Source organism: Hyperolius riggenbachi, chromosome 2 (genome assembly GCF_040937935.1).
Source record: "Hyperolius riggenbachi isolate aHypRig1 chromosome 2, aHypRig1.pri, whole genome shotgun sequence".
NCBI classification, from domain to species: domain Eukaryota; kingdom Metazoa; phylum Chordata; class Amphibia; order Anura; family Hyperoliidae; genus Hyperolius; species Hyperolius riggenbachi.
The window spans coordinates 561,957,058-561,969,079 of NC_090647.1; the positions used below are offsets into that span (position 1 = coordinate 561,957,058).

General features: G+C 46.7%; 1 protein-coding gene across 2 annotated transcripts in view; it reads left to right on the forward strand.

The window, feature by feature from the left end:
• LOC137545169 (uncharacterized) overlaps window positions 1-9,615 on the forward strand; it is a 68,720-nt gene extending 59,105 nt beyond the window's left edge. For both annotated transcript variants that reach the window (XM_068266282.1, XM_068266283.1), the window contains exons 6-8: window positions 1,810-1,901; window positions 2,761-2,986; window positions 8,420-9,615. In XM_068266282.1, coding sequence (XP_068122383.1) covers window positions 1,810-1,901; window positions 2,761-2,949 — 281 coding nt within the window. In that variant the 3' untranslated portion in view covers window positions 2,950-2,986; window positions 8,420-9,615. The remainder of the gene's footprint in view (window positions 1-1,809; window positions 1,902-2,760; window positions 2,987-8,419) is intronic.
• Window positions 9,616-12,022: the final 2,407 nt, after the last annotated feature.

A 12,022-nucleotide genomic window follows, 5' to 3' on the forward strand; every position in this document is an offset into this window, starting at 1 on the left:
TGCTGCAGTACAGGTTACTGCATTCCGAGTTCTGTATACATATTGTATACATTTCATGAAAACAGACAGCGTGGGGTCCCCCCTTCCAAGCCTCCTTAACTCCTTGTCCCCCATGCAGGCTGGGATAGCCAGAATGCGGAGCTTTGCCCACACGGGGCTTTGCACCCTGAGCTATACCAGCCCGCATGGTCCATGGTATGGGGGTCTCTGGAGGAGAGGGGCGGCCAAGCCTTTCCCTCCCCAGAAGGAGGTGGGGTCCGCCGACGTCCTGGGGGGTTTCATGGTGTCATCCGGGGGTCCCCTTTAACAAGCGGATCCCCGGAGGCCGCCCCCTCCCCAGGAGAAATGAGTATAGGGGTACACAGTGCCCCTTACCCATTTCCACAAAGAGTTAAAAAAATAAATAAAAACACGACAATTAAAAAAGTCCTTTATTGTTTTAAATTAACCAGGGATACTTACCTTGCGAAAATCCCACACCAGTATCCTCAGGAGTGGTCCCACGCCAGTATCCTCAGGAGTGGTCCCACGCCAGTATCCTCAGGAGTGGTCCCACGCCAGTATCCTCAGGAGTGGTCCCACGCCAGTATCCTCAGGAGTGGTCCCACGCCAGTATCCTCAGGAGTGGTCCCACGCCAGTATCCTCAGGCGTGGTCCCACGCCAGTATCCTCAGGCGTGGTCCCACGCCAGTATCCTCAGGCGTGGTCCCACGCCAGTATCCTCAGGCGTGGTCCCACGCCAGTATCCTCAGGCGTGGTCCCACGCCAGTATCCTCAGGAGTGGTCCCACGCCAGTATCCTCAGGAGTGGTCCCACGCCAGTATCCTCAGGAGTGGTCCCACGCCAGTATCCTCAGGAGTGGTCCCACGCCAGTATCCTCAGGAGTGGTCCCACGCCAGTATCCTCTTAGGACATCCCACCACCCTCCCACACCGACGAACTCCCGCAACTGAATGGGCACAGTCAGCCTCTGTATGTGTATAGCAGAGGCTGGGAACACAAACATTTTGCCTTTGAAACAAGAAATTTCAGTGATGCAATCAAAATGGCCGTTGGGAAATCCCGGAACACTGGAGGCGTTCCGGTGTTTTCACAAAAGTTCTTTTTTTTAACCATGTTCCTACTCATCTGCTTAATACACATGCCAAATTGGTGATGATAGCATGTACGGGGGCTTCACAATTAACCGCGGAATTTGGCACTACTGACTTCAATGGAAATCTGAATTTGATACTCAGAACTGCTGAATTTTTGAGTTTCGAGTGTATACTCGGAACTGCCACATTCCGTTGCCAAACTCGAAAATTCGGAATCCGAGAGCTCAGCCCTAATCATTAATCGTAAAAATACCTGGATCACTGTCTACTTGGAACTCTATATATGCAGCTCATTATGCCTTGATAAAGGGATCCAGACCGGTCTCAAAACATTGGCTGCAATAATCCTCTGCTGAACCAAATACATTGGGATTAAATCCTTTAGGGCTGATTCACACTACAGGAGCTTTTTAAAAGCCAGAAATTTGAAAAGCTCTTGCTAATGCAGTGCTATGGGGGATTTCTACAATATCACATTGCTCCAGCGTGCACTCACACATAGGATAACATTAGCAAGAGCTTTGAAAATCACAAACTCTTAGATAAGCTCTTGTAGTGAGAACGAGCCCTTACTGAGTGCTAGGAGCTCCTCCTGTGACATGTGCATGGCGAATATCACATGACCTCTGAGTACACAAAGATGTAGTGTACATGTATGCTGTGTTATATCTCACACACAGATTTGTTGTATAAAGTGTCTCTCTTCTGACAGATCCCGGCTCATCTACTGGAAGATCACATGGGGCGGCCATTGCTGCTCTGCTATTGGCTGTGCTGGTGGCCATTACCTATGCAGTGTATCAGGTGAGGCAGAATTATAACCATTCACAATTGTTCCTCCTCTCACTCTTACATCTGGTGTATTTCGATCCTCCCTCCAAGCACCCCCCCTCCATCCCCCATCAGCGGTGGGGGGGGGGGGGGGTGGTATATTCCGATCCTCCCTCCAAGCACCCCTCCCTCCATTCCCCAGCAGTGTGTGTGGGGGGGTATATTCTGATCCTCCCTCCAAGCACCCCCCCTCCATTTCCCAGCAGCTGGGGGGTATATTTCCTCTCTCAAGCTAACAGATTGTTTTAATTGTATCCAATAATGCAAACAAAGTAAATCTGAGTGTAGTGTATTGGTTAAGGGCTCTGCCTCTGACATAGGAGACCAGGGTTCAAATCTCAGCATTGAGTAAGCCAATACTTATTCAGTAAGGAGTTCTTGGACAAAACTCCAGAATGCTGCTACTGCCTGCTGAGTGCGCTCTAGTGGCTGCCTCTCAAGCTCTTTGAGTCCATCAGGAGAAAAGAGCTATATAAATACTGGAAATATTATTATACTGTTGTTCTGTGCAAGTGCAGTTACAGTGTTTGTGAACTGCACATGCGCAGAGCTCTCGTGGCAACAGGGACATAATCAGGAGGGGGAGGGGGAGCAGCCAGTGACCCACAATATAGCCAAGTCGCCGAATTTATGGGGCTCTCCAAGGGAGCCAGAAGGCCGACGAGGGAAGGAGCCCCAGGTGAGCGTGAATGCTTTGGTGTACTTCATCTCAGGGAAACAATAAATCTTGCTGTTTTATTTCCATAATTTTGCCCGGATAGCCACCTACCTTTTAGACAGACAACTGTGAGCTCTGGTGACATTCTCAAACCAGTGTGTATTATCTCCCCAGACTCCCTGCAGAAAGAGGAGGAGAGATGTGCAGGGCAATGGAGCTGCTGATACTGACCCTCTATCTGCCCAGGAGGGTGTGGCTTCTCCCACCCAGAACGGCTCCACATCCACCAATCAGAATGAACCTCTCTGTACCACTGAGAATAGATCAGTGCCCACCAGACAGCCTGGATCCCCCTCTATGTGAAGACACAGAAGGCACAGCAGAGCCTCAGCACTTCCAGGTACTGAATAATAGCTGCAGAGGGGAGATACTGATCAGGGTGGAGTCTGAGGGGGGAGGGGTCTTAAATAACCCACTGGCAGCCGTGAAGAGGAGGAGCTGTGCGGACTCTGATGGGAATTGTAGGCGGAGCATCGATCTGTATTCTCTGATCAGTAGGCTGGCCAGTTGCGGCTTGAGATGTACCTGATACTGTTTATCTGCTTTTCACCTTACACTGCTCAGTATAAAGGTGGCCACTAACGATCCAATTTCTAGCAAAAAATTGTTTGAGCGATCAGATAATTCTGATCTGAAGTGAAATATCATAATAAATCATTCACTACACCATCAACGAACCAATCTTTTCTTCCTATCTATCACACCCAACAAGGAAATCCAAATTTTGGTTAGACCGAAATCCCATCTAATCGTTTCTAATCGATTGTGCCCATCAACTAAGATTATTTACAACCAATCCGATCAGAATTATCTTATCGCTCAAATGATTTATCGACAGAAATTGGACCATTAGGGCCACCTTTAGATCTCAGAAATTGCTTCTCTTGTATCACATCTAGAGCCCATCAGTGTTTGGACCGCTCCCAAAGTGGGAACATTTCCAGTACATTACATTGTCGTAGCGCTTTGATGATTGTCGGTGATCAGCAAACCACAGAAAATCACCTGAAAGCCGCTGCAGTGTGAAGTAGTCCTTAAAGGACCTCTGTCGCAAAAATTATAACATTTAAAATACGTGTAAACACATACAAATAAGAAGTACATTTCTTCCAGAGTAAAATGAGCCATGAATTACTTCTCTCCTTTGTTGCTGTCACTTACAGTAGGTAGTAGAAATCTGACAGAACCGACAGGTTTTGGACTAGTCCATCTCCTCATTGAGGGTTCTCAGGGTTTTCTTTATTTTCAAAAGCACTTGGCAGCTGCTCTATCCAACTGCCAAATAAGTGTACAGTGAGCAGGGAGACTGGCCAGCATCTTTGTACAAATCTTTTTCAAGGAGTGTCTTTATAAAGAATAAAGGCCATGCTGAGAATCCCCTATGGAAAGATGGACTAGCCCAAAACCTGTCGCTTCTGTCAGATTTCTACTACCTACTGTAAGTGACAGCAACATAGGAGAAAAGTAATATATGGCTCATTTTACTCTGGAAGAAATGTACTTCTTATTTGTGTGTGTTTGTCGTGAAAATCATAAAATTTTAAATACGTGTAGAAGTCCTTTAAGGGCTACTTCACACTGCAGCGATTTTCAGGTGATTTTCTGTGGTTTGCTGATCACCGACAATCATCAAAGCGCTACGACAATGTAATGTACTGGAAATGTTCCCACTTTGCAGTGTGAAGTAGCCCTGTGAGCTACTGTGTTTTAAATTTTAAGATTTTCGTGACAGTTCCTCTTTAACCCATTAAGGTTCCGTCGTTTTCACGTGAGAAATGTTCACCTCCCATTCATTAGCCTATAACTTTATCACTACTTATCACAATGCACTGATCTATATCTTGTTTTTTCCGCCACCAATTAGGCTTTCTTTGGGGGGTACATTTTGCTAAGAGCCACTTTACTGTAAATGCATTTTAACAGGAAGAATAAGAAAAAAATGGAAAAATTCATTATTTCTCAGTTTTTAGCCATTATAGTTTTAAAATAATACATGCCTCCATAATTAAAACTCACGTTTTGTATTTGCCAATATGTCCCGGTTATTACACCGTTAAAATTATGTCCCTATCACAATGTATGGCGACAATATTTTATTTGGAAATAAAGGTGCATTTTTTCCATTTTGCATCTATCACTATTTACAAGTTTAAAATAAAAAAAATATAGAAATATTTCATCTTTACATTGATATTTAAAAAGTTTAGACCCTTAGGTAAATATTTACATGTTTTTTTTTTTTTTTATTGTAATGTTTTTTTGTTTTTTTTTTATAGTAAACATTTTATTTGGGTAGTTTTGGGAGGGTGGGAGGTAAACAATAGATTTATAATGTAAATGTGTGTTAATTTGTATTTTTTTTTTCTTACAGGTGTAGTATTACTTTTTGGCCACAAGTTGGCGGCCATGAGTTTGTTTACATGACGTCACTCTAAGCGTAACACACGCTTAGAGTGACTCATCGGAGAGGGAACGGCCAGAAAAGGCGCAGCTTCCGAGAGAAGCTGGCGCTTTTTCAGCGGGGGAGAGGAATCAATGATCGGGCACCATAGCCCGATACATTGATTCCATGGCTACCGAATCCGCGGCCGGGAGTGCGCGTGCACGATCGGCCGCGGGAGCGCGCGGTAGCGCGCATGGTTCCTGGACGTAGAAACTATGTCCAGGAACCAAAATAGGTTAAAGAACAACAGAAGTGAGAAGAATATGGAGGCCGCCATATTTATTTCCTGTTAACCTCCCTGGTGGTATCCACGAGTCAGGCTTAGGGTGGAGAAAAGCAGTCAGGAGCTGTAACCCTGAGCGTGACTACCAAGAGCCTTGTACAGCGCATAGCATGCAGCGGGCATTTTTATCTTATTTCCTGGGGGATCCAGCCACCGGCAGCCATTCTCTTACCAATCAATTTTTCTGACCGATTGTAACAATTCAAAACTCTGACCAGTGTACCACACACCTATGTTCAATTTTCCCCCAGTCATTAATAAAGTAATTGAAAGCTCCAATTGATTAGAACTGTACATCAAGTCAATCCATCACACACCATACAATTCTTGATAAAGTTGGTCTGAAATTTTATCCAAAAATTGAAAGAAAAAAAAAAAAAAAAAAGGGAAATCCGATCGGATTTCTCGACCGAAAAACAAAGAAAAGCTCTCGATTTTTCAGGACAATCTATCGCAGCTATTGAATTGGTGAAAAAATTGCATCTTTTAATTGTATGGTGTGTGGCCACCTTATGGGTTAAAGCACTGCTTTTAACCATAAAATCCAGAAAGAATCATACCGTTGGGGGGGAGAGAGAGGGTTAAACAATACCAGTTGCCTGGCAGCCCTGCTGGTCTATTTGGCTGCAGTAGTGGCTGAATCACAACAGAAACAAGCATGCAGCTAATCTTGTTAGATCTGCAGATCTGACAATAATGTCCGAAACATCTGATCTGCTGCATGCTTGTTCAGGGTCTATGGCTAAAAGTATTACAGGCAGAGGATCAGCAGGGCTGCCAGGCAACTAGTATTGCTTAAAAGGAAATATGGCAGCCTCCATCTCACTCACTATAGGCGTCCATTAATTCCCCTCCAACAATGTCGCATGCTGCTCTGAGATGCTCTCCGTCTTCCTCATTGATTTAGGCAGGTGGGACATTCATAGTGGCGAGTCGTTCGTATATTGGTCGTTCATCACCCGAGAATTACCTGTATAAGCACTAAACACAAATGGCCGAATAACACGGCACTGTCTGAGACTCCACCAGAAATGCTGGGCTGACCAATAAACTGGCTTTATAAAGGTTTATAGGTACTATCAGGGGCGTTGCTAGCCCCAAAGATCAGTGGCCCGTGCCCCGGATCTATTCTGGGGTGCCCCGGATGTCCCCCAGGCAGAGTCAGCTGTTGTGCCACAACGGCGGGCATGCTGGGAGCTGTAGTGCCATGTTGGGCCCTGTGATGCCTTTATAGGAACATGCAGGGAGCTGTGGTTCTTCAATGGGAGCAGGGCTGTGGAGTCGGTACAAAAATCTTACAACTCCGACTCCTCAGTTTATGAAACCACCGACTCCGACTCCAACTCTGACTCAGGGTGCCCAAAATAGCGCCGACTCCTCGACTCCGACTCCTTAGTCTAATACTTAACAGGGCTGTGGATTTTGTACAAAAATCATCCGGCTCCCGACTCCTCCGACTCCTCAGTTTATGAAATCAACAACTCCGACTTCCGGTGCCCAAAATTGCCCCTACTCTTTGATTCCGATAGCCCTGTATGGGAGCATGCTGGGAGTTGTGGTGCCTCAATGGGAGGCCCGTCGGGGCATGGGAGTTGGTCCACTAGAAGGTCAGGGAATGCTTTGGGGGAACTGCCAGCCTGCTGCCAGACTAGCCAGCACAGAAGCCAGGTAACCCTGCCTATTTAGGTGATTTGCTGCATTTTTTTTTTTTTTTGTAATAATGGGCAGGCCTACTTAGACCACTATTAAGTTCATGTAAATTTGGCTCCACCCATGACCACACCCATTTCTGTCTGGAGTAGTTCGCTGGAACTACTTCCGGGTCAGCCAGCGCTGTATTCCTCAATCGCTCTAGCACTGCTTTCTCCCCTTCAGTGCCCAAGCAGAATCAATAGCCAGCGCTGTTATTTAGGGCAGGGCATGGCTCTAAACAATGAGCCCGTGCCTAATCTATTTATACGCTTGCGAGCAAGTGTGTACACATGCCAATCGAGAGCACGCACTAGCGAGAGCTCGCGCGGCTGATACTCTAGCTCTGCGGGCGGCATTAGGACCCAGGGGAAGGGGTAGCTTTTACCAGCATAATGTTTCTGGTCATCCGGTAACGGGCCGGCAGATGCAGATAACGCGAGGTTAAGAGGACTGCACCAGAGAACAGACACCGCAGTGTCTTCCCTGCCTCCCCTACTATGGAATGTCTTTACTTTGACATTTTTTTCTGACTTTGAGACTCTGAAGCGAACAAAAATTGCTATTTTTACTTCCTAGTTCGCTTCGGTAGTCTCATTAGATGTAAACCGCCGCATAACGAGCACTTTAAACCCCCCAAATCCCGGGGCAAACATCCACGACCATCTTGGTTGTGGATTGTACTGAGAGGCAGAGCTTTCTGCTGTAGCTCTGCCTCTCCTGCCGTCAATCACAGTGCGGATCTCCGCCTCTCCCTGTGATGGAAGAGTGAGAGGGGTGGAGAGAGGCGGCGATTGACATCAGTAGAGGCAGAGCGCAGCTGAGAGCTCTGCCCCTTCCAAGAAGTCCAGGCCTGATTGCCCCCCCGGGTATTTGGGGGGGGTCTAAAGCGCTTGTTTTGCGGCGAGGATGCAGCGGTTTAGATCTAATGAGCGGACTGAAGCGAACTAGCAGGTAAAAACAGCAATTTTTGTTCGCTTCAGTCCCTCTTTAAGTGCCTCTTTAACCCCCTTGGCTTTATGATTCTTTCTGGATTTTCGGGTCTAAAAGCGGTGCAATTGTTTTTGCATGCTTTTAGATCCTAAGACCTGGAACAAAATCATGCTGCTAATAATAATAATTTATTTTGTGGCATTATGTCTAATCTATGTAGAGACACTCAGTTTCTGTCATAGTAGACCACTGCGGTGTACAGACATGTTGTACAGCTACAGCTGAGCCACCTGCTCTATAGAGGGGAGATGAAGAGTGAGCGATAGAAGACAACGTACAAAATATTGGCTCTTGCTCCTCGTCTGACCGGAAATGACATCATTCTATACAGGAAGTGACACATTTTATTGTGTGATATATTGCAGGAGGGGCCATAGAAGCAGCGGATGGAGGGAATATCGTCACATCTGTCACCATTTCACCTCCACCTTCCTCCTGATGCTGCTGGAGTTCCATTCTATGACTGGGGGAATAAAATGACAGCAGAATTCAGGAGCCAGTCAGTCCAGGAGCTGCACCTTCCTCCACAGAGCCGGGAACATGAATGTGACAGCTTTACTCTCTGACGTGTTGGTGACCGCCTCCTCCTGTGACAATCCAGCCTATAGGATTCCCCGTACAGCTGACGCCTCTGTGATGTCACCACGTCATGTAATGCTTTCTGGTATAACTGGTCTGATCTTCTGTGTAGATGCAATGAAAAGGTCACTCTGTCCAAAGTTACATTTCAGTGATTAATCAATGTGCCTTATACATTGCTTATCTCATTGCTCAGCACTGTCAGCCTTCTGCACTTTATGTAGGATAGTCTATTTCTCCTCATTGCTCAGCACTGTCTGCATTCTGCACTTTATGTAGGATAGTCTATTTCTCCTCATTGCTCAGCACTGTCTGCATTCTGCACTTTATGTAGGATAGTCTATTTCTCCTCATTGCTCAGCACTGTCTTCCTTCTGCACTTTATGTAGGATAGTCTATTTCTCCTCATTGCTCAGCACTGTCTTCCTTCTGCACTTTATGTAGGATAGTCTATTTCTCCTCATTGCTCAGCACTGTCTTCCTTCTGCACTTTATGTAGGATAGTCTATTTCTCCTCATTGCTCAGCACTGTCTGCATTCTGCACTTTATGTAGGATAGTCTATTTCTCCTCATTGCTCAGCACTGTCTACATTCTGCACTTTATGTAGGATAGTCTATTTCTCCTCATTGCTCAGCACTGTCTGCATTCTGCACTTTATGTAGGATAGTCTATTTCTCCTCATTGCTCAGCACTGTCTTCCTTCTGCACTTTATGTAGGATAGTCTATTTCTCCTCATTGCTCAGCACTGTCTTCCTTCTGCACTTTATGTAGGATAGTCTATTTCTCCTCATTGCTCAGCACTGTCTACATTCTGCACTTTATGTAGGATAGTCTATTTCTCCTCATTGCTCAGCACTGTCTACATTCTGCACTTTATGTAGGATAGTCTATTTCTCCTCATTGCTCAGCACTGTCAGCCTTCTGCACTTTATGTAGGATACGTGACACGGCTGTCCCCCTGGGCGACAGGGAAGCGATCCGCTGTCATAGGCTGAAGCCTAGAACAGCAGATTGGCTGGAAGGGGGAGAGGGTTAAAAAATATATAAATAAATGGGGAAATGTAATAGAAAAAAGAATAAATATTTGCCAAAAAATAAACAAACATCTGGGGGGGGGGGGGGGGGGATGGCAACCAGACCCCACCAACAGAAAGCACTGTTGGTGGGGAGAAAAAAAAAAAAGGGGGGGGGGGGAAATCACTTGTGTGCTGAGTTATGCGGCCCTGCAGCGAGGCCTTAAAGCTGCAGAGACCCATTTAGTGAAAAATAGCCTGGTCTTTCGGAGGATTTAACACTGCGGTCCTCAAGTGGTTACAGGATACACGATACCTGAAGTGACATGACATGAGACAGACATGTGTATGTACAGTGCTTAGCACACACATAACTACGCTGTGTTCCTTTTTTTTTTTTTTTTCTTTCCCTGACTGAAAGAGTTAAAAATAAGGTATGTAAGTAGCTGACTCTGTCAGGGTACGTTTCCACTAGTGCGTTGCGGAATTGCCGCGAATTCCCCGCGGACGAATTCGCATGCAGGAGCGAAATCGCATGCGGTTGTATGCGAATTTTACAGCGAATTCGCATACGATTTCGCTTGGATGACGCTGTGTGCGAATTTAACCATGTCAGTGCCTGTGTGCTTTTTCATTGATTCCATGCGAAATCGTATGCGAATTCGCATGAAAATTCGCATGAAAAAACACCATGTGAATTCCCTATTAAATACATTGTATGCGAATCGCATGCGTGTGTGCGGTGTCCGAATTCGGATGGCTCTGCTGAGCAGATTTTTCCTGCACAAGAAAACGCTCTGTTTTCCTGACAAGTGGACACAGTCTCATTCACTTTTATTGGTTATGCGAATTTGCATGCGGGGAACGCATGCGAATTCGCGTTAGTGGAAACGCACCCTCACTGATAAGGAAATCCAACAATAAAACACTTTCCTAGCAGAGAATAGCTTCTGAGAGAAAGAGATAAAAAGGGGGGATTTCTTAGAGAAGATGAAAATGATCTCCTAGGAGATAACTCAGGAGAAAAAGTTAATTGCATATGGGCCTGGGTGTCCCAAAATGATCTGGAACAAGAATTCCACACAAACAGCCTAGGCTGTGACATCACTGGGAGGGTGGGGCTACATACAGCAATATATAGATATAAGCAGTATTTCTGATTATGAAAACCAGTATAATTACTGTAAAAGTGGGCATCCTAAATTTACTGCACTCTACTACATGTCACTACAGGGCCTCTTTAAAGAGACTCTGAAGCCTCTTAACCTCCTTGCCGGTTATCCCGAGCTCAGCTCGGGGTAACCTGCGCAGGAGGATTTCTCAGGCCCCGCTGGCCTTTTTTTTTTGTTACAAGCAGCTAGCACTTTGCTAGCTGCTTGTAACTTCCAATCGCCGCCGATCCGCCGCAATCCGCAACGTCGCGCCGCCCCCCCCCCCCTCCAGACCCCTTGCGCAGCCTGGCCAATCACGGCCAGGCAGCGCTGAGCGGTGGCCCGGGATTCCCCATGACGTCGGTGACGTCATCCCGCCCCGTCAAGCCCAGCAGGAAATCCCGTTCTGAACGGGATTTCCTGCTTACTCCGATCGCCGGAAGCGATCGGAGTGGCTGGAGAGCTGCCGCTGCTCAGCGGCTATCATGTAGCGTGCCCTGGGCTCGCTACATGAATTAAAAAAAATAAATAAAAAAAAAGTGCTGCGCTGCCTCCTTGCCGCAGGAATTAGAACGGCAAGGAGGTTAAAAATCCTTTTTTTATTATACAATCTTGTTTAATACATTAGCCCTACCTAAATAGCCGCATTCCCGCCTCTGTAATCTATCTAAATCCCCCCTAACACGCCCTCCCTCTCCCCTGCAAAATCCACGACTTTCTTGGTCGTGGATTTTGCTGCCCTAAGCTCTTCCGTGGGAGGCAGAGCTATGAGCTGCAGCCCTGTATAAAAAAACGCATCTATCAGCGCGGATCTCCGCCTCTCCCCCGCCCCTCTCAGTGAAGGAAGACTGAGAGGGGCGGGGAGAGGCGGCGATCCGGGCTGATAGACGCGCTGAGAGGTAGAGCTGCAGCTCATAGCTCTGCCTCGCACGGAAGCACTGCACAAATCGACCCCCCAGGGAGTTAGGGGGGTTTACAGCCGCGGGAATGTGGCGATTTATGTAGGACTAATGTATTAAAGGGAACCAGAGAGGAACTCTCTTTAAAAACAGAAAGAGCTTTTATACATACCTGGGGCTTCTTCCAGCCCCATACGCACGGATCGCTCCCATGCCGCCGTCCTCCGCTTCCTGTATCGGCGGTACCGGGTCCTGTCACTTCCGGCGGACGCGGCCAATTGTCCGCATGAGCAGGGGCTCCCTCCATACCCTTACGTGTGCGG